The sequence below is a fragment of the Echiichthys vipera genome, assembly GCF_963691815.1.
Source record: "Echiichthys vipera genome assembly, chromosome: 10".
NCBI classification, from domain to species: Eukaryota; Metazoa; Chordata; class Actinopteri; order Perciformes; family Trachinidae; genus Echiichthys; species Echiichthys vipera.
Genome location: NC_139835.1, coordinates 29,515,914 through 29,538,615, shown reverse-complemented (window position 1 = coordinate 29,538,615; position 22,702 = coordinate 29,515,914). Strand labels below are relative to the sequence as shown.

Below are 22,702 nucleotides of genomic sequence, written 5' to 3'. Positions count from 1 at the left end.
GCGACAGACCAAATACGAGGTCGAGGAGACTCGTTTTCATTTCCCGCGCTTCTCGAAGCTCCAGCCCGGTGAGTCGGTGTAGCACGGAGAAGCTAACAGCAGCTAGCCCAACTGACAGCCGGTTAAACAGAGGCTAAAGCTCTTTAGCTCACTGTTAGCTACATGCTAACAGTGAGCCCTGTCCAACATGGCGGAACAACAAACTCAACTGTTCAATGTTTGAATTTAATCTAATTTTTTTGATTAAAAACAGCAATTTATGACTAAATTATGACTTATTAGACGTAATTATGCCGCTCTGATATAATATAATTATCATTATTATTATTGGCTCACAAATTATCCCATTCATTACTTTTATTTAATAATAAAAAGTGCAATTTTATTTATTTATTTAATGTTGAACTGTCAGATTGTTTTATTATTTAGATTTAAATACATTATATAAAGTCAGGTCATACCCCTGTTATAAAATATAATAATTAATATTATCTGACAAATCGCATTCTTTAAGTTTATTAAAAATAATAAATGTATTGTTTTTTAAATGTTGACCTGTAAGATTGTTTTATTTTGATTTAAATGTATTTAATAAATCATATAAAGTCGAATTATTTAAATTTATTGAATCTTAAATTAATTGTTTTATTATATTTTTTAAATGACCTTTCAGATTGTTTTATTATTTCAATCTAAATGTATTTTGAAATACATCATATAAATTCAGGTCATACCCCTGTTATAAAATATAATAATTATCTGATAAAAAAAATCGCATTCTTTAGGTTTATTAAATAATAAATTGTTTTATTTATTAGTTTTTAAATGTTGAACTGTCAGATTGTCTCATTATATTTGTTATCTTTGTGTTAAATCCTGGAAAAGGAAAACTACATTAGTTTATTATGCATTTCAATATTACTAATAATGTTATTAGTCTGAATTCTGTTAATAAACTTTATTTATAGAGCAGCTTTCATACAAAACACGCAGCTCAAAGTGTTTTACATTAAAAGCATAAAAATGAGACAAACATTAAACATGAACAAACAAACAGTAAAACAACAATAAAGAAATGAAACGACGAGAGAAACAGAAACAGTCCATACATAGGTGACTTTGCTGGGAACCGGAGGGTCGCCGGCTCATGTCCCTGTGTGGACCATGAATGGAGCGTGGACTGGTGGCTAGAGAGGTGCCAGTTCATCTCCTGGGCACTGCCGAGGTGCTGTTGAGCAAGGCACCGAACCCCCAACTGCTCAGGGCGCCGGTCACTGGCAGCCCCCTCGCTCTGACATCTCTCCATTAATTGCATGTATATAGGTTGTGTGTGTGTGTGTGTGTGTGTGTGTGTGTGTGTGTGTGTGTGTGTGTGTGTGTCATGAATAATAATAAAGGGTGAAAGAATCTAATTTTGCAGGACAAATAAACGTCACGTCACGTTTCATTTACCGTGAAATGAGGAACTGGATTAAACTCAATGACCAAACACTCGTTTTCCTTTTTCTTCCTTTTCTTTATTTCAGAAGATTCAGAAATTAAACGACATTTTTATTACTTTAGCTTCTTTAAAGGATTTAAATTTTGCAGGTTTTTAACAGTTTAGACGAAACAGGTGAAAAACCTTTAAACCACAAAAGAAGAAAATATAAAAATGACTCTAAACAAATATAAATAACAGAAAATAAGGTATATTGATCATCACTCAGTAACTATTTGAGTTTTAAATCACTTCCAAATTTCATAATAATCATTTTTGAAGCTTAATATAAGGATCTTTAACTGCTTTAAACACATTTAACCTATTTATTAAACTATTTTAAACCCAGTATTTAACATTTTTATGGTACATTTTTACCCATATCTAAAACATTATTTAAACAGACGTTCATACATATTTTTAAAGTGCAATTGTTTAAACATTTTATCACACTTAAGTTCACCATGATGCTAAAGTGCAATTATTTCAAATAAACACCATAAAAAACATTCAAAGCTTTCATTTTACATAGATAACAAAACGCTGACATCACGTTAGAAAATTTTCAGCACACATTTCCAAACATCACGTCCAAACATTAAAGAGTTAAAATATTTATATCCTGCAGAATGAACTGAAATAAACAAAAATATCACAACTAATCTAAATAAAAAGCTCCGACAGGTCCAGATGCCAAACTAACTTTATATACTTTTACTTACTCCGCTTTATAAATATATTTAATCTGATTAGACATTTACTCACAACGGCAGACTTGGGGAAGGGGATATTACTCTGAGGGAAAAGTTACAATTAAGTGGTATATCTCGTAAATCTGCGACTTTTTTCTCGTGGCTTTTCTACTTTTAATCTTGTAAATCTGCGACTTTTTCCCGAAGATTTGCTACTTTTTAATCTCGGAAATCTGCGACTTTCTCGTAGATTTTCTACTTTTTAAACTCAAATCTGCCACTTTTTTTCTCATAGATCTGCAATTTCTTTCGTAGATTTGCTATTTTTTAATCTTGAAAATCTGCAACTTTTGTAGAATTGCTACTTTTTAATCTTGTCTATCCTCGACTTTTTCATAGATTTTCTACTTTTTAAATCCCTAATTCTGCAACTTTTTTTGTAAAATTGCTACTTTATAACCTCGTAAATCTGCAACTTTTTCCCGAAGATTTTCTACTTTTTAATCTCGTAATTCTGCGACTTTTCATAGATTTGCTACTTTTTAAATCCCTAAATCTGCAACTTTTTTTTATAAAATTTGCTACTTTTTAATCTCGTAAACCTGCGACTTTTTTCTTAAAACACTAGAAACATTTTAGCCTGTGAATGTTCTCATTCGTCCAGGTCATCGTTATCCTCAAAGCAATTTCAGTCAAAAACAACAACAACAAAGCGTTGTTTTTGACTGAAATTGCTTTGAGGACTAGAAACATTTGTTTTTCACACTTGGCCCTAATCCACCGTCATATTTACTATTTTACTATTTAAAAACAACATTCAAAGCTTTAGACAGTAGCTCACATTAACCCACCATGAAGTCTACCACACACACACACACACACACACACACACACACACACACACACACACACACACACACACACACACACACACACACACACACACACACACACACACACACACACACACACACACACACACACACACACACACACACACACACACACAGAGATAACAAAACACTTCATTATTGTTCTTAAACACCAACAATATTTCGCACACATTTCCAATGAGAGTCCGGACACCTAAGGGTTAAACAGAGCCTCCTGTAGCTTCTGACCGTGTGGCTACAGCTAAGCTAACTCTGACCGTGTGGCTAAAGCTAAGCTAACTCTTACCGTGTGGCTAAAGCTAAGCTAACTCTTACCGTGTGGCTAAAGCTAAGCTAACTCTTACCGTGTGGCTAAAGCTAAGCTAACTCTTACCGTGTGGCTAAAGCTAAGCTAACTCTTACCGTGTGGCTAAAGCTAAGCTAACTCTTACCGTGTGGCTACAGCTAAGCTAACTCTTACCGCACCGCGGCAGACCCGGGTCTCTCGGGCCCTCACAGCTCGCTTCCTTACCGGCTCCGGATCCTCAGCTGGGCCTTTGCGGGCGACCACGGCCGCTGTTAAGACTTAACTTTAAGTCTCTAGAGTTACACTGTTTTTAGCACAACTTTTAGACGCAAGTCAACTTCTGTTGTTCCTCATTTCCGGTGCTGTGTGCCGTTTTTAAAGCCCCGGGTGGAACTCGCCTGGCGCATCGATTCCGCCCCCTTTCATTATTGTGCGTTTGAGACATTTAAACATACATTAGTCCGTTCATTACAGTTTGACTTGACAATTAAACACACAAATAGATCATTAAAAGAGAATGCCTATTATTATTTGTATTATTTGTCTTATTTTGTGTCCGTCTGTTGTCTGTGACGAGTCTGTCAGGTTGTTTCTGGGTTGGGTCTGTCGTTGTGTTTTTCTTGTTGGGATTGTTTTTGTTTGGTTATTTGTAAAATAGAGAATATGAATGTTTTGTATGATTGGAAAATTACAAATAAAGTGTTAAAAAAAGAATCCATGAAGATTTAAATGTTATAGAAGGTAGAAAATGTCTTAAAAAGATGTGTTTTTATCAGGACCTTTATACATGCAACTGATGGAGAGATGTTAGAGCGAGGGAGCTGCCAGTGACCGGCGCCCCGAGTAGTTGGAGGTTTGCTGCCTTGCTAAACAGCACCTCGGCAGTGCCCAGGAGATGAACTGGCACCTCTCCAGCCACCAGTCCACGCTCCATTCATGGTCCACACAGGGACTCGAACCAGCAACCCTTAGGTTTCCCGTCCAGTCACCTATGGACTGAGCTGGTCCCAGGCTCACCCACGAGCACCATACCGATACCGAACTTAGTGCGGACACCCGATCGACATAGTCCGCTGCGGCTCAGAGCCCCTGAGCTCAAACGGTCCTTCGGCCTCAGCCTCCCGGTAACTTGGATTACAGGCGCGCGCCACCGCACCCGGCAAAACCAAAAAGTTTCCACTGAGATTGCCTCTGATGTTTTTGGGTGATGAGTTCAATAATTCAGGAGTGTATTTGATAAAAGTTGCATCTCCAATTTTATTTTGGGACGGGTTTGTAGAAAACTATCATCACGTTTTTAAAGTTTTCCAAGCCTTTATTAAAAAGGTCAGACAGGACATTGGGTGAAAGAGAGAGAGGGGGAGGCATGCAGCAGATAATCAATTAATTGTTGTTTTTTTAGGTATAAATTCTCTGATTCTAGTTTTGTTGTTTTGTCTTCTTGGATGAAGGAGGGGGGGGGGATGTCACGCAGACAGCTGACTCTGGGCAGTTACCATGGAGACGGCTGCAGACAGAAACGATGATGTCAGCTGTCCCGAACCTGAGCAGGTGAGACGTCTGATCTGGGTGTTTCTCACTGACGATAAAACTCAATAAACACACGATACAAGTACAAAACCCCTTTTACCCCCCAGGTAATTTTGTTTCTTTCTGAACCCTTGAACCCTGAACCTTGGACCTTTGAGCCATGAACCCTTGAACCCTTGAACACTGAACCCTTGAACCCTGAACCCTTCAAACCCTGAACCCTTGAACCCTGAACCCTAGAACCCTTGGACCCTGAACCTTGGACCTTTGAGCCCTGAACCCTTGAATCCTTGAACCCTGAACCCTAGAACCCTTGAACCCTGAACCTTGGACCTTTGAACCCTTGAACCCTTAACCTTGGACCTTTGAGCCCTGAACCCCTGAACCCTTCAAACCCTGAACCCTTGAACCCTGACAGCTAGAACCCTTGAACCCTGAACCCTTGAACCCTGGACCTTTGATCCATGAACCCTTGAACACTGAACCCTTGAACCCTAAACCCTTTAAACCCTTTAAACCCTAAACCCTTGAACCCTGAACCCTAGAACCCTTGAACCCTTAACCTTGGACCTTTGAGCCCTGAACCCTTGAACCCTGAACCTTGGACCTTTGGTATATTCGGCTCATGTAGTATCAGCTTATTTTAATAACATTAAAAATGTGGAAGCAAGAGAAACCGAAACACACCATCAGCTGTTTCCCTGCAGTCTGCAGATCCCGGATCAGAACTGCTGCTCGGCCCCGCCCCCTCCGCTCCAGCTGATGACACCTGGGTGACATCACAGCTGTTGGCTCCGCCCTCTGGGACGTGTCACAGTCAGCTGATCATTGTGGAGCAGCGAGGTCAGACGCCGCCCGGTGAACGGACGGTGAGACTGTTTCTTAGATCTGATGATCTTCGCTCAGTTTGCAGATTATATTTTTTAACCTGTGTTTTTAACTGTTTGTCAGGTGATCGTGACGGGCCAATCAGAGGGCAGGGAGGTGTTTGTCATCCCGTCCAATCAGCTGGCTGTGATCTCCAGTAGCCCGGACGGTACTGGCCCTGCACTGTGATGATGTCATCGGACCTCTGTGATGTCAGACAATGTTGATGATTATGTTTGTGTGTGTGTAGGTCCTGTTGTTGACATCCCCGTAACCATGGTAACAGAGTCCAGCAGAAGTCCCCCCGTAGAACAGACGGCCGCCAGCAGGTTGTCACTCTCACACTCCTCCCTGAACCCTTCAGACCTTGAACCCTTCAAACCCTGAACCCTTCAAACCCTGAACTGTGGACCTTTGAGCCCTGAACCCTGAACCCTTGAACCCCTGAACCCTTGAACCCTGAACCCTAGAACCCTGAACCCTTGAACCCTGAACCCTGGACCTTTGAGCCCTGAACACTGAACCCTGAACCCTGAATCCTTGGACTCTAGAACTCTGAGCCCCTAAACCCTTCAAACCTTGAAGCCTTGAACCCTTGAACCCTGAACCCTTGAACTCTTCAAACCTTGAGCCCTGAACCCTGAACCCTTAAACTCTAGAACCCTGAACCCTGAATCCTTGGACTCTAGAACCCTGAGCCCCTAAACCCTTCAAACCTTGAACCCTTGAACCCTGAACCCTAGAACCCTTGAACCCTAAACCCTTGAACCCTTGAACCCTAAACCCTTGAACCCCGAACCCTTAAACTCTTGAACAATGAACCCTGAACCCTGGACCTTTGAGCCCTGAACCCTGAATCCTTGAACCCTGAACGCAGTTTCATTATTTGAGCGTGTGTTCAGTTTGCGTTGTTTGTTTCAGCGGTCTCGAGGCTTCTGCTCGTGTGAAGCCGCTGCTCTCCTGCGCCCCCAGCTGGGCGCTGAGACTCCGTGACGCTCAGGTCAGTTTGTACACTTTAACACTAACTGTTGTAAAGTCATGAGTCAGCTATTTCTCTTACATTTAAGAGAGACATGAAGATTATGTGTGTGCGTCGTGTCCTCTTGTGTCAGTAGAAGTTGGGAGATTCCTACAGAGGCTTCTGCTGCTCCGAGGCGGAGCTGGAGGCGGTCTTGTTGCTCCATAAGCAGCAGACCGGTTGTGTCTTTGGGACTCGTCAGTCTCCGTCTGTGGACAAACCAGCAACCAGACTCATGTGGAAGTCTCAGTACGTCCCCTACGACGGCATCCCGTTCGTCAACACAGGTGGGTACAATTATTATTATTCGTATTTTACTTTAAATGGTTCCTTCTGTCTAAGGTGGTTTGTTGTCTTCCTGTAAACCTCTGACTGTTGTTCCTCAGTTTGTACTTTTTACTTTGATAAAATAAAGTTTTTATTTGTGTCTAGTTGTTCTATGTGAAATACAAAAAACAAAACTTAATTTTAAAAGTATATTTCTAAATGTATTTTCTCCGTACGGGTCAGTGAAGACTTGAACACATGAACGTAATGTTGTTTGTTAAGCTGTGAAAGTGAAATTAGCAAAATGAATCAGATGTTAAACTCGTCGATTTCAGGTCGAAACACAGGTGAGATTACAGAGATTATTATATAATAATATAATATTTTAGCACTGGACCATAAAATATAAATATTTTTATCCTCCAGAATAAACTGAAATAAACAAAAACATCACAACAAATCTAAATAAAATTGTCGGACACATCCAGATGCTTAACTAACCTTTATATACTTTTACTTACACCGCTTTATGAATATATTAAATCTAATTATATATTTACTCATCCAGATGCCAAACTAACCAAATACATTTCACCTGCCGCCGTATAAATATATTTATATCTTATTTTACGTTTACTTACAACGGCGTATTAGAGGGTAGGAGAGTATGAAAAAAAAAATGGCGGACCTGGGAGAGGAGGTAAATATTTTGAGAAAAAAGTTGCAGATTTATGCGATGAAAGTGGCGAAAATACGAGGAAAAAGTGGAACATCTCGTAAATCTGCGACTTTTTTTCCGTAGATTTTCTACTTTTAACTTTGTAAATCTACAACTGTTTTTCGTAGATTTTCTACTTTTTAATCTCGTAAATCTGCGACTTTTTTCGGTAGATTTGCAAATTTTTTTAATCTCGAAAATCTGCGACTTTTTTCTCATAGATTTGCTAATTTTTTAATCTTGTAAATCTGCGACTTTTTTCGGTAGATTTGCTAATTTTTTAACCTCATAAATCTGCGACTTTTTTGTGGATTTGCTACTTTTCAATCTCGTAAATTTGCGATTTATTATTTTTTAATCTTGTCAATCTGCAAAAACATTTTTTTATAGGTTAGCTACTTTTAATCTTCTTTAAATCTGCAATATACGAGAAAAAAAGTCGGAAATCTGAAACTTTTTCCTCGTAGATTTGCTACTTTTTAATCTCGTAAATCTTCTTGAAATATTACAAAACACTTTTTTTTCATACTTGGCCCTAATGCGCTGTTGTATTTACTACTTTCCTGTTTACCAGATCTATTTTATGTTATATTGTATCCTTATATTTTAGTTGCTGTCCTATTTAATGTCTGAGACTCTTAACATTATTAACGAGCGTTGTTGGAGCCTGAACTGTTCGGCACATAAGAATAAATAACTTTAAACTTTAAAAAATGCTGTTAACCAAACCTATAAATGTGAAACACAGGAAACAAAAAGGAATGCAGATGAAAAGAGGAAGTAAATAGATAAAAAAAGGTCTAGAAGTGGTGAAAGTAAGGATGTGTGTGTGTGTTTCAGGCAGCAGAGCGATCGTGATGGAGTGTCAGTTCGGACCTCGCAGGAAAGGACTGCATCTGCACAGGAGCTCCGCGTTCTCTGCAGACGCCTCGTACAAAGCCACCTGTCCCGCCAGGTACGCAACACGCACACTTACAAGTCTTTTTCTTTCAATCATGTGCTCCTTTAGAAAACGTTCTCTGGGAGACAAACATCGTATTTAAAGAGGAAGCTGTGAGAAGTCAATTTTACATCCTCGGTTTTTCGGAGTTTACGGTGTGTGAGGGCGCACTCCCACTGTGCGTCCGTCCCGTGCCCCGTGCTTTAGGGTCCTTGTCCCCCCCTCCAGGCCCGTTTGTACTCACACTACCTGGGCCTCGGAGAATGCTTCTTGCTGCCTATACGTCATCACGCCGTAACACGCCACACACATTGATGACGTCATGGCGATGCGTGGCTTTGTTTCCAGATCTTTCCGTAGACCTCGGAGTTTTTGTGCGTCTTGTCGACTGTTTGTGAATCTTTTCATCGACCAAATCTGCAGTAAACACTCCACCTCCGCATCACACCAACGTGAACCTTTCGCCGCCATTGTTTGAAATGTCCGCGCATGGTCCCTCCTTCTTTTTTCTACGTCCCAACAGGCGCACAGGAAATGACCTCAGAACCGCCATAGGCCTCGTGCTCGTACACGTGCGCACGCTCGTGCTCGTACATGTGCAAACGTGCTTTACTAAAGCCCACCTCTCCCAAACGGGCCGTGGACGGCAAGCGTGCTGCACCTAGGAGCGTTGCGGTTGCACTCACACTGGTCAAACGAACTAGACTTTAGCCGTGAAACGTGCTCGAGCACGGTACGGAGGCACAGTGTGAGTGCACCCATAGATTCGCTCTAGAATTACATTCGGAGCAATGTAAGAGTTGGTGGTCAAAATGCATCAGATATATAAAGATCACGGAGACCTGAACTGCTTTAAGTACCTCTAGTACACGGCTTGAAGTACCAGTGTATTAATCTTGATGGGAAAATTAGTAAATGTGCCTTAGCTTGGATAATATGTTAGCACAGTTGTCCAAATACAGGTTTTTGCTTTGCTCTGTATGTGTGTAATGGTGCTGAAATGACTTTCTATGTTTTCTCTTGTCTAATAACGTGCGGTACTCCAGAGTGCCCCTGGTTGTAGGCGTTCCCCCATTTGAGAAACGCCCTTCTACAAGCGTCTCCGTCGTCTGTTTCAGGATCTACATAAAGAAAGTTCGTAAGTTTCCGGAGTTCAGAGTTCCCGCGGAGCCGACGGCAGACAGGAAGACGGTGAGACAGGAGCAGGAGAAGGCCTTCCAGACTCTGAAGAACCAGAACCTGGAGACCGGAGGAGTCGTCAGGTGCAACAACACACCTGCAGCTCAGATACTCTGGGAAAACTACTCATGTAAAGTCACATTAAAGTCGCCATGACAACCTGTTTCTCTCTCTGTAGGTTTTACCTGCAGCTCCCGACAGAGCGAGCTCACCTGTATCACACTGTGGACACGCCTCCCATCCATCCACCTCCCCCGGACCTCCCCCCTCCCACCACACAGCCAGAGGAAGAGGAGGAGGAGGAGGAGGAAGAGCAGGTAAGTGAGCGTGCAGTATTTCATGGCGCCACAGCGGAGATCCTGGAGTCGTTTAGGTTCATCCTCTGGAGAACAGGAAGGAGTTCTGATTGTGATTATCTGTATTGATCACTGTTAGCATGTCTCCGTTAGCAGCGTGCTAACAGTTTCCTCCTCCCTGTCAGGACGGAGTCGCCCCGTCTCGTCTCCACCCTCGGGTGGCAGAGAGGATCAGAGAGCTGGTGGCTGCAGGTCATCATCAGGTCTACGCCGTCCGCAAACAACTCAGGTAGAAACCACACCTGTCACAGTCACACACAAACACACAGGCACAACCTGTTGCAGGCACGTGTAGAGGTTGTGTGTGTTATATATGTGTGTGTGTGTGTGTGTGTGTGTGTGTGTGTGTGTGTGTGTGTGTTGTCAGGCGTTTTGTGGAGAAGGAGCTGTTTAAATGTGACGGTCTTCCAGAGAGACACAACCTGAGGTACTTCCCCACCGTCAACGACATCAAGAACCACATCCATGAGTCCCAGAAGGCCTTGGGGCTGAACGCCGCCACCGCCGAGGTCTGACACACACACACACACACACACACATTTTGATATAATCAAAGTAATGAATGTGGCGGTGAGGTGTGAATGCAACTTTAACACCTATTCTGTGTGAACTTTGTCTTTGAGCTTAGTGTGTGTTAATGGTTTGTCTCCCTCTAGTGGACAGAAGACGGTACTGACCCTCTGATGGAGACCATCACACTGACACTGACTCCTGCTGCTGAGGGTAACACACACACACACACACACAAGCTGCACTTTAATGCACCAATGGTTCACCTTTGTTCTAGAGGGGTGAGGGACGGGGGATGACCGTAGACGTGGTGAACATCATCTGAAAACTGAGAACATGAAGATTGAATTAGTGAAATATCCTCAAAGCAATTTCAGTCAAAAACAACTGGACTGGTTATTTGTCTAGGAAGACGTTTCACCTGGTCCTGGTCCTGGTCCTGGTCCTGGTCCTGGTCAGATGCGTGCATGAACTGATGAAGCCTCTTGGATCAGAGGTGAAACGTCTTCCTGACAAATAACCAAGTCCAGTTGCTTTTGACTGAAATTGCTTTGAGGAGAACGACGATCTGGACACATGAGAACATTCACAGGCTAACGTCCGATGTCAGCTGGGATCGGCTCCCCCCGCTACCCCGACCCTAGGATAAGCGGTTAAAGATGAACGAATGAATGAAGTATAAACAGATTTACTGCTAAATTTAACTCGAGAATTGATCAAAATGGTCAAATATCCTTCCAAAATAAAGCGTTTAGATGCCCAGAACTTGAGGAACACCATAAAAGCATAGATCCACTCTGTACTAACCAGCTTTTTATATATATATATATATATTTATTTATTTATTTATTTCAGGTGTGGTGGTTAGCACTGTCGCCTCACAGCAAGAGGGTTCCCGGTTCGAATCCCGGCTGGGACCCTTCTGTGTGGAGTTTGCATGTTGTCCCCGTGTCTGCGTGGGTTTTCTCCGGGTTCTCCGGTTTCCTCCCACAGTCCAAAGACGTGCAGGTGTTCGGTTCATTGATGACTCTAAATCACCCGTAGGTGTGAATGGTTGTCTGTCTCTGTTCGTCTCTATGTGTCCAGTGATAGACTGGCGTCCTGTCCAGGGTGGACCCCACCTCACGCCCGTTGTCAGCTGGGATCGGCTCCAGCCCCCCAGCGACCCCGACAGGGACAAGCGGTTGAAGATGAATGAATATTTATTTCATATTTCTATGTTTGTAGCTGTGGACGGCGGTGACTCCTTGTCTCCTGAAGCTGTCCAGCTCTTCACCTCTCTCTCGTCTCTGCAGCCGAAAATCTTTGCTCAGCTGCAGGTCAGATAATCAATAAACAATAATCCGTTCACAATCCGTCCCAATGGAGTTTATTAAAAGTTTAAAATGTGGGTTTTTTCTGACAGGGCATCCTCCAGCCGCTCCCTCCTCCTCCTCTCTCCCCCTCCTTCCTCCAGACTCCTGTAGGGGAGTCAGGGATGGAGGCGTCGGGCCCGGAGGAGGTGCTCGACGAGGGGCAGACGCTCGCTGGAGGAACCCGGCAGGTGGTTCTACAGAACGGAGAGAACGTCCTCATCACCTCTCCTGACAACAGGGAGGATGGTAATACATACAACGTGCAATCTCTCCATTATCTCCGGTCACTTTAGCTGAAGTGTAAATGACCAGGTCAGAGATGCTAACGTTAGCATAATGTCGTTAGCTAATGATATTCTAACTCCTAGCCTTGGTAGCGAGCACTAGGTCACGTTAGCCTGGCATGCTAACATTAGCAACCTACATTAAAGCAAATAAACACACTGTTGTTGGTTTTGTTGAGATAAAGTCGTAAACTCTGTTTCGTTCTCAGCTCTGGACGATGTCAACGTGCTTCAGGTGGAGGCGAAGGACGAAGAGGAGAAGATGAAGACGTTGAACCCACAGCACTAATTTTTTTGAACACTGAAATTGAATCTGTCGAGCTGTTGTCGATGAAACTTCACACTTCCTGCTCACATTTCAGATTAAAAGTTCTTTAAAGGGGCTTTTACTGTGAAACCATCCCTGCAGAAAGTGTGACATCTTGAAGGCCTTTTCACACTGGGGATGAAACGATGATACAGAATATGTATTAGCGGTTTTTCGCATTCAAACCTTTCACGCCAAGGCCATTCACGATCTGTGCATTCCACCGAAATTTAGTTTAGCCGCGTCACAAAATCACTGAGTCATCGTTTTGTATTCACTTTAACAAACCAACACTTAACACTAATTTACAAGCTGTCAAAACAAAACTCTGTCTTAATTAATGTTAATAATAACCATTATGAGTCCTGACCCCAAGTGAAGGAGTTCAAGTACCTCGGGATCATGTTCACGAGTGAGGGGACGATGGAGCGTGAGTTTGGCCGGAGAATCGGAGCAGCGGGGGCGGAGCTGCAGTCGCTCTACCGCACCGTTGTGACGAAAAGAGAGCTGAGGAAGACAAAGCTCTGGATCTACCCTCAGTCCTGGTTCCTACCCTCACCTGTGGTCATGAAAGCTGGGTCAGGACCCAAAGAACCAGGTCCAGGTCCAAGCGGCCGAAATGTGTTTCCTCAGGAGGGGGTCTGGAGTCTCCCTTAGAGAGAGGGGGAGAAGTTCAGCATCCGTGAGGAACTCGGAGTAGAGCCGCTGCTCCTTTGCGTTGAAAGGAGCCAGTTGAGGTGGTTCAGGATCATCTGGTAAGGATGAACCCTGGGCGCCTCCCTAGGGAGGTGTTCCAGGCACGTCCAGCTGGGAGGAGGCCTCGGGGAAGACCCAGGACCAGGTGGAGAGATTAGATCCCCACACTGGGAACGCCTCAGGATCCCCCAGTTAGAGCTGGTTAATGTGGCCCGGGAAAGGGATGTTTGGGGTCGCCTGCTAAAGCTGCTGCCCCCGAGACCCGACCCCGGATAAGAGGCTGAAGATGAGATGAGATGAATAACCATTACGATCAGTTTAAGGTTTCCAAGAGTCTATAAAAGAAACGTCCGATCAGCGTGAGGTTTCTAATATCGGCCACTTTAAACTTGTACATGTAAATGATGTTAATGTAAATAATATCCTGTTTGTTGTACAGTTTTAATATCTGCACTTTAACTGTTTAACGGAAAATGTTACCCATAGATTGTTATACCAATTCACGTCGTGTGTGAGAATATCATTAAAATGGATGATAACAAAACAGCAACGTATCGTTACTTTGTGTTATTTGTTGTGCGATGAAATTAGGAAATATAAGCGTCAGTGCATTTTGTGATTGTGACAGTTGTTTCAACCTCGCTGTGATCGTTCTGTGAGACCCATGTATCTCTAATACGTCTACTTTTAATAGTTTCCTGAGTATAAAGTAGCAGGAAACTGAAATATGCAAAGTCAAAAGTACATTTCAGTGCAGCAGTTGATGAAATGTACTTAATGAAGAGAGTTGCATGGGAACAGGACAAACACAATGAACAGGAGAGAAGGTGTAGTGCTGAAATCATGCTTTATTAAATCAGAAATGCATAAAACTCAAGGAGGACGAAATATAGTTCTACATCAACAGATCAATTAAATCCAAGTGCAGGGCAAAACGTGACTTTTCCTTTCTCTCACAGGAGATGGAGTCCCTGTGGCGAACGCAAAAGACCCCGACAACTTACAGGTGAAATGACTAAAAGCTACAAACACTCGCACTCCAAGACACAAACACGTTAGCTAGCTATCCTCCGAGAGACGGCGCTGCTCCCGCACAGCAGAGCCGGCTGTGGCTTCCTCTTTGTTAATGGCCAGGAGATGTTACGTTTTTAAAAAAGCCAGTCCGGCCGTCCTGTGCAAAAACAGCGCTCTTTAATAAAATGATCTAAACGCCGAGAGTGCAGGCCGCTCGCACTCTCAGCTGGTCATCAAATCGTGGTGGTATGACACGGTCAGTCTAAGCACAAGGCCAGTTCATGCTGCTTACATGAGGGTTATGCAAACAGCACTCAGGGCCTTACGCTCACGGTACAACTCATAGGAAACTGTAATATCGCACGCAGACGCGTGTGGAAAATAATAACTTTGTCTTTGTTTCATAACGTCAACAGGGAGCCTCTCTACCTGCTGAGGCAATCTTAAGACTTCAACTTATCGTTGAGGCACAGTTTAGTTTCTCGGTTTGACAGGGTATTCGTTCCTAGTGGAACTTTCTCCTGCTTAAACGTTTGCTCTTTTGTTTCAGTTCATATTATTGTCATAAATAACAATGCATACATTTCCCATAACCGTTAAATTCGGCTATATACATTATGTACATGTCACAGAAAAGTGGTTCAAAAATCCTAAGTCTTAATTGTCCAATATGGCACATTTTATAACAACTTTAGACTTTTGTCTAGTTTGGCATAAATTAATGTCAAGTTTGGTACAAAAATAGTTCATATTTACAAGAACAGAAATCCAGATCTTAATCACGTACGATTATCGTTGCTAATTCACTAAATAAAAGGTTCTGGAAGAGGGAAACAGGGAAATAAATTAACTTTTTTTTTTTTTTTTTACATGGATCGAATGTGAACATTGACAGTTGCGGAGTCGGAGCCGAGCTCGTTGGACAGTCGGAGGGTGTACGCTCCGGCATCGCCCTCCTTCACTGCGGAGATCACCAGGGTGGAGAGGTCGGTGGTGTTCTCCACGTGGCACCGCTCGTTTCCATTGGGGAGGTTGCGACCCGAGCGCACCCACTGGACGGTGGGCGCGGGGTCTCCGGAGAACATCCCCGCCACGGTCAAGGACTTCCCTGGCTCTGCGGTGATGTTCTGTGGAAGAGCTTCGATCTTTGGTGGAGTGCCTGTTGACAAGGAGAATGAAGTCAGTGTCATCGATGTCACATTACTCACAGGCTTGTAATCAATGTATTTTTGATGAAATCAGTGTCTTTTACTTTGTGACTGGAATGTAACCATCAATGCAAACACTCTTAAATGTCAACAGATGTCTTCGACTGAGTCTCTTCTTTAAATAAGCAGGACATTCATAATTATTTTCCACCTTTATTCACAAAGATGCTCAGATCAGTCAAGGCCCACGTACAGATTCAGGCAACTTTGAAAATGCATCTCACCTCTTTTACCCCCTGTGGTGAGGGCCCTCAGTGAGGAGGAGGTTGAGGAGGAGGAGGAGGTCTCGGCATGCGAGCGAGCAGACATTTCCATTATTTGGCTGCTGGAACTTATGGAAACCATTGACTCAGCCATCATGGCGGACATGCTAGTGGCAGACATGCTCTCAAACGAGTACTCGGCGGCGGCAGCAGCGGCAGCAGCAGAGCGGGAGCTGCTGCTGTAGCTGCTCGCCTGCTGAGAAGCTGCCTCCATGTGAACTGATGATGTCAAACTTTTCTGCATGCTGGCAGCAGCGTCAGTAGAAGCTCTTTGCTCCACAATAATCATTTTTGTTGGTTCTTCTACAAGAGCTGTGAGGATGCAAATGACAAGCACATCTGTCATTCAACAAAATGCGCAGGTACAATACACTGTATGCATACACTGAATGAAAGCTGGGGTGCTCAAGTGCATTTGCTTTCCATTTACATGTTGAATAAAGTGTTTCTTTGATGCAATCTAAGTGCAACTTTTCATCACAAATTTTAGTATCCAGGCCAATTAAACGCACCGAGACAGTGTGTTTAATTGTGTTTTAGTTTAAAGGAAGTAGAAACTTACTGAAGACATTGAGGGAGGATGTTGCAGAGCACTGTCCAAACTGATTTTTGGCTTTTATCGTGTATTTCCCGCTGTCTGCAATTGTGGCTTCACATATCTCCAGAGTGTACACAGTCTTGGAGCGGCTCAGTCGGATGTTTGATGTGACAGATATCTGCAAAGAGAGAGGGAGAGAGTTGTGTTAACACGTTTCTATTGTTAAATATACTTTTAAATATAGTTTGAAGACTACTGCAAAACACATCTTGGCTTTATTACGGAACAAGTTACTTTCTGAAAATAACTACTCACAATCATGTTGTCTTTCAACCACTCCACTTCAGGGGAAGGCTCTCCTGCAATTTCACATGTGAATTGCACATTTTGTCCCTCATTCACATTCTGTGACCTGGGCTGCACCAGGATGTGGGGTGCATCTGAGCGCTTAGCCGTGATCTCGGTATCAAACTGACACCTGACCAGGCCTCGCTTTGTTTGAGCCTGACATGTGATGATTCCCTGCTCACACTGGCTAACCGACCTGATGGTCAGGGTCTGGTCGTTTCCAGACACTCCGAATCTGTATTGCTCTGAGTTTACCAGTTCCACCCCATTCAGGATCCACCTGATGTCGGAGGCCCCGGGGATGCTAGCCCTCAGAGTCAGAGACTGGCCCTCTGTAATGGACATCTGGCTCTGGGAGGACTTGACCTCCTTCACAGAGGACAGGACCTCCTCATGGACTATTTCCTTTTTCATGACCTCCTCAGAGAGTTCAGCTTTTTTGGTGCTTTTGGAGCCTAAAACATAAATAAAGGTAAGAGTTTATGATAGGAAACAGTTTGAAAGCTTTTAGCTACACGTTAGTGAAGGACAAGTGCTTCCACAGGTGTTTTCTTACCTTGTACAGTGACGGTGCAGGTTGACGACACTCCTCCAGCACTGTTTGTAGCAGTGCACTTGTACACTCCGCTATCAGAGACATCCAATTCATAGATCTCAAGATAAGCTGAGCCATACTCTTCAAAGATTTCATACTTCCCACCCTGAGACAGAGCCTGTCAATCACAAAAATAAAATTCAGTTACTAACCAATGCAAATGCTTCACTTTTTCCGTTACTTTTAAATCCATAAATAATTGAAATGAATAGAAGTTAAGTGCAAGTATTAGACTTACTCTTCCATCCTTCATCCAGGAAATTGCAGGTGTGGGCTCTCCTGTCACCTTCACTGAGAGCTTGACAATAGAGTCAGAGGCTGCAGTGATGTCGCTCAACCCGGCAGAGAATGATGGCTTCTTTTCAAGAGTTGGAGACATCACTCTCTTTGGGGACTTGATTGATGCAGTCCGCGATTCCTTCTCGGATGGGGTTGGGGATTTGGGAGTAGGGGACTTTGGTGTTGGGGATTTTGGTGAGAATGGAGACTTCACTCTCTGAGGTGATTTGATTGGTTCAGGGGACTTGACTCTCTTTGGAGAAGTGACTGGTTCGGGAGACTTGGGAAGAGGCGACTTCGCCTCTGGGGAGGTAATTCTGGGAGGGGCAACTACTTTCTCCTTGGACTCAGACTTGCGAATGGTCAGAGTGAAATAGGCCTCTTGTTTGCCTCCAGTGTTTTCCACCAGCAGAGTGTAGCTGCCCTCATCTGATGTCTCAACACCAGAGATCTCAAAGCTGGAGTTGTACTGAGTAGAGACAATGTGATGACGGGCAGAGGAACCGATAACTTCTCCTTCGTGCAGCCAGGTAATAGAAGGCGCTGGTTCGCCATCCACATCACACTCAAACCTGGCAAGGCCTCCTTCTTCTACAGTTAGGGACTGTGGTTTGGTCAGGATCTTGGCAGGAACACCAGGCTTCTCCCTTCTCTTCTCAACAACGGTGGTGGTCTCTTTCACAGTTTCAGACACACTTTCCTTCACTGTTGTTTTAGAGGAGGAGACGTGATACACCTCTGTTCTGGTCATTTCTGGCAAATGGGAAGATGGAGGCTCCTCGTCTCTGCGGAGTGAAGAGAATGCAGCATATTCTTCTCCTGCTACATCCAATGTGGCATAGTCAGAAGTCTCTCCTTTGGTGTTCTTGCAGACCACGCGGTAAGTGCCGGCATCTTCAGTCATACAGTTGTTGATCTTAAGAGTCAGAACCCCACTGATGTTGGTCATATGGTATTTGCTAGTCTGATAAATCTCTTTTCCATTGTGGAACCACTTGACCTCAGGCTCTGGTTTGGCCTGGACATTCAGGGTGAACTTTGTGTTGGTGCCGTAGGGTACGCGGTGAGATCGCAATCTGATGGTAATACGTGGGCCGTGGTCAAGGCTGAAGGGAGCCTGTGTAACCACCTCATACTTCCTCTCCACTGATCTCCTCTCTGATCTCAGAGCCTGCTTTCTCTCCTCATACCTGGAAGCAAAGTCAACTCTAGGAAGGGTCACATCAGTCTTGAGAGCCCTCTCTGGGGTAGGAGATTTCCTCCTCTGTGGTTCAGGCATTTGGTGCTTCTTGATTGGTTTAGGAATATATTCTGAGGTAAAAGATGTCAGGTGCTCAGATTCAACGCTCTCAGAGACTTTGGAAACAGTGACAGTTTTTTCCTTTTTCACGGATCGAGTCTTCTCCTCAAACTCCATGCGCTTGAGTTGACTCTTGTAAGTTGACATTCTCTGAGCAGTTGTGTGTGGGCGCAGCAGCTCTTGATCTTCTCTCTCTTCATACACCCTCTGCTTTTGTCCTGGAGGTTTATATGTTGCTTTGTCGTGACGCTGGCGGAGTTCAACAAAACTTGGGCCAGCCTCGTATTTAGATGGAATTCGATAGGAGTCATATCTGTGGATTTCTTCTCCCTCTTCATCGTCACTGTAAACTCTTCTAGGAGATGAGGGACGCAGGGCAGACAGCTCGAAACGAACTGGGCTAAGGCTAGGTGGAGAAGCAGAGTAACCAAGCTCCAGCTCTTCCTCGAGACGAAGCCTCTCCTCCTCCATTCTCTTCATTGTCAGGTACTCATTCACAGGTAGCAGTAGCTCCTCATCTGACAGGTCACCCAGGGACCTCCTCCTGATCCTGTGGTAGGCCTCCAACTCAGGGGATGGAGTGCGGTGCCTTGCAGGTCTCACTGTCTCCAAGTCATCCTGAGTCATGGCTGAGATACGCCACTTGGGCTTATACTGGTCCTTGATCCTGATAGGCACCTCATAGAACTGCTCCCACCTGGAGAGGCGAATACGCTTCATCCTCTTCTGTGTGATTTTATCCATAGGCTCAGGGAACTCATACTGATCCCGTAGCTTCTTGTACCATTTCATGTCGGAGAGTGGCTTGAAGTGTTTTATTTCCACGTCCTCCTCAAGAACAGCAGGGTTAATGACACGGGGAGTGGGGACATCATAGGGCATACGCAGCCTCTTCTCATCTGCCCGCTTCTTCCTCTCCTCTTTTTCTTTTTGTATTTCTGCCTCAGTTTTCTGACCCTTCGCGGTCGTCACAGCAGGTTTGAACATGGTGGCAGCTTCCCTGACAGCTTGTACTGCTGCAGGAGGTAGAGGTGTACATACAGTGCCAGCCATAATCTGAGACAGCCTCACCTTTTTCTCAATTTCCTCCTTTCCAGCCATCGCTTTCTTCTCCTTTTCACTGGGCTCATATTCCTTCTTTACATGAGTGACACGTTCTACTTTAAGCATGGCCTGGCAACTGGCAGATCCAGCTGAGTTACTAGCAGTAACTCTGTATACACCAGAGTCCTCAGCAAGTGAATCTTTAACATGAAGGATATAGTAATCCAGACCTTCATGGACAACCTCAATAGATGGTCCAAAGGCTAAAGGCATGCCATCCTTCTCCCACTTCAGTATGGGATGTCCGGATACTCTAATCTCAAAGCGCACATTCTGGCCCTCCCTGCACTCGATATTTGCAAGCAGGCGTTTGAACATAGGCCTCAGGGTGAGGTCTGCTGGTTTAGGTCGAGGAACAACGGTGAGACGAGCCTTGCAGCTGTCATCACCATACCTATTTCGGGCCACAACACTGTACTCAGCATCATCCTCATTCTCCAGTTTGTGGATAATCATTTGGTACAGGCCCTTGTCACTGATGAAGGTGTATTTCTTGTCTTCTTGTCCAGGGATGAGCTTCTGTCCAGACTTGTGCCAGATGACACGAGGTTCAGGGTGAACAGTGATGGTTACACTCAGGCGCACATCCTCACCAATGTAGGCTGTACGGTTGACCAGAGGAAGGGTGAACTCGGGTGGCTTCTGAAGCATTCTGGCCGTGTCAACTCTGCGCTTTGTTCTCTTGACTACACGGGCGGTGAAGAAGTCACGGTAGGATCTAACACCGTTGACAAACAGCTCTGCATAGGCACTGTCCTCACCATACTCATTCACGACCTTGCATCTGTAAGTGCCATCATCTGCTCTTGTGACATTGTTGATAGTGATCACAGCCAGGCCATCCTCATACTCAATTTCATATTTGTCACCAGCTTCAAGTTGCCTGACACCACAGTACCATGTCACTTCAGTAGTGCTGTCATAGTTTTCAATTATACAGGTGAATTTCACTTTGTCTCCCACATTAACCACTGAATGACCAATCTGGCCTCCAATAGGACCGTGTTCAAATGGAGCAATCTTCACCTTGGAGATAAAGACACCACGCTGGGATCTGAAGGAGCCACCACTGGCCACACGGGCTGCAGAGACAACAGTGTTCCACTCTTTCTTCACCATTGTCTGGTAGTATCTCTTATGTCTGCCGGTTTGGATTGCTCTGGTGCTGATCTCCTCTGCAGGCTTGGTCAACCAAGGATGCACCAGAGCCTCTGCAGCAGTCATACGATGCTTACGTTCCTTCGTCATAAGGCGGTCTGTGAAATCTAATGCCTCAACACTGACCTGCTGGAAGGACTCATCATCATAGCTGTAGGCTGCACTGGAGATGTTGTCAATCATCTGTTGGTTGGTTTCAGCAGTGAATGGATTCAGTCCACTGAGGAGCACATAGGCAAGGACACCAACCGACCACATATCAGTGACAGAGCTAACCATGTCACACTGGTGGATCTCAGGGGCAGCATACTCTGCAGTGGTATACTGGATCTTGATTTGGTCTCCAGGGGTTAGATGTCTGCACTGGCCCAACTCAATAATCTTCACATTAGAGCTGGTTCTAGTCGTGTACACAATGTTCTCTGGTCTGATATCAAAGTGTCCATAGCTCTCAGCATGCAGGAACTCAATAGCTGAGCAGATCTGCCTGATGTAGTTGACAATCTCACGCTCATTAAGCTCAAAATCAGCTGTGTTGAGACGCTCAAAGATGTCTGCTCCAGAGATAAAGTCATAGATCATCACCAGCTCCTCAGGGCTGTCGAAGGACTCTTGGAGGAGGAGGAAGTTACTATGCTTAGCCAGATTCAGTGTTGCAATTTCCTTCTTGACAATTGCTTGATCGGCGCCTCTAACCTTGACAAATTTAGCCATGTAGGTCTTCTCAGAGCTGATCTTTACACAGCGGTGGACAATGCCAAACTGACCTCTGCCCAATTCCTCTGCAATGGCATATTTGGTGTGCAAATTCTTGACTTCGGAGTGAACCTTGCCCTTGGGGACACGTCCAGTATCGTCAACCTCCCTGTCATAGAGCAAAACTCTTGATTTGTCTTCCTTGGTCATGACAGGTCCGCTGGTCTCAGATGGAGCACTCTGTCCAAACTTGTTCTCGGCGATGACTCTGAACTGATAGCTTGTTCCTCCAAAGAGATTGATAACAGTGTAGTGGGTGTCACGGGACTGAATAACACGCTCCCACCTCTCAGCAGTGGTGGGGCACTTTTCAATAATGTAGTTGATGACCCTGCTGCCTCCATCATTTGCTGGGGCCACCCAGTTCAGTGTGACTGAGTCTCTGGAGACGTCACTGGCTTTGACACCACGTGGAGGATCAGGAACGTCAGCAACATCCAGCTCAACTGTCTGCTGGTCAATTCCAAATCTGTTCTTGGCACAGACAATGTAGAAGCCAGCATCCTTCTTCTCTACTCCGTTGGTGAACACCAAAGAAGTGAATGATCTGGTGACAATGACCTGGTAGTGGCCATTGCTGTCAATAAGATCTTGTCCCTTCTGCCATGTGATGACAGGATCTGGTTTGCCACTGAAAGGAATCTTGATATTAACCACTTCTCCACGCAGGGCAGGGATGGCTTCCTTGTCCTTCAGGTTCTTCGGCAGGTTGATCTTGGCAGGAACTAGAAATGAGAGAAATTGTTTAATTGACATGTTTT

At 44.5% G+C, this 22,702-nt stretch overlaps 2 protein-coding genes across 27 annotated transcripts in view; one reads left to right on the top strand and one right to left on the bottom strand.

Annotated features, from left to right (window-relative positions):
* On the top strand, window positions 1–12,679 carry carf (calcium responsive transcription factor). The gene is made up of 16 exons (XM_083921100.1): window positions 1–68; window positions 4,803–4,902; window positions 5,589–5,750; window positions 5,833–5,917; window positions 5,999–6,077; window positions 6,670–6,748; window positions 6,864–7,057; window positions 8,596–8,706; window positions 9,810–9,953; window positions 10,049–10,187; window positions 10,352–10,455; window positions 10,594–10,735; window positions 10,883–10,949; window positions 11,964–12,055; window positions 12,142–12,337; window positions 12,585–12,679. Exons 2-16 carry the CDS (start codon window positions 4,849–4,851, stop codon window positions 12,662–12,664), a joined length of 1,728 nt encoding a protein of 575 aa, XP_083777226.1. The 5' UTR covers window positions 1–68; window positions 4,803–4,848; the 3' UTR covers window positions 12,665–12,679.
* A 1,529-nt stretch (window positions 12,680–14,208) lies between these two features.
* ttn.1 (titin, tandem duplicate 1) overlaps window positions 14,209–22,702 on the bottom strand; it is a 188,754-nt gene continuing 180,260 nt past the window's right edge. For 25 of the 26 annotated variants that reach the window (XM_083921679.1, XM_083921701.1, XM_083921704.1 and 22 more), the window contains 6 exons: window positions 17,583–22,666; window positions 17,306–17,462; window positions 16,717–17,204; window positions 16,426–16,579; window positions 15,825–16,175; window positions 14,209–15,551 (listed from right to left, as the gene is read on the bottom strand). In XM_083921679.1, coding sequence (XP_083777805.1) covers window positions 15,259–15,551; window positions 15,825–16,175; window positions 16,426–16,579; window positions 16,717–17,204; window positions 17,306–17,462; window positions 17,583–22,666 — 6,527 coding nt within the window. In that variant the 3' untranslated portion in view covers window positions 14,209–15,258. The remainder of the gene's footprint in view (window positions 15,552–15,824; window positions 16,176–16,425; window positions 16,580–16,716; window positions 17,205–17,305; window positions 17,463–17,582; window positions 22,667–22,702) is intronic. The other variant, XM_083921699.1, reaches the window with a different exon arrangement.

What these genes read in the sequence shown, in the direction of transcription:
- carf (XM_083921100.1), top strand. Translation starts at nt 4,849, where the DNA reads ATGGAGACGGCTGCAGACAGAAACGATGATGTCAGCTGTCCCGAACCT. An exon ending in AAAGCCACCTGTCCCGCCAG is followed by an intron (nt 8,707 to 9,809) that starts GTACGCAACACG and finishes CGTCTGTTTCAG; the next exon opens with GATCTACATAAAGAAAGTTC. An exon ending in AAATCTTTGCTCAGCTGCAG is followed by an intron (nt 12,056 to 12,141) that starts GTCAGATAATCA and finishes TTTTTCTGACAG; the next exon opens with GGCATCCTCCAGCCGCTCCC.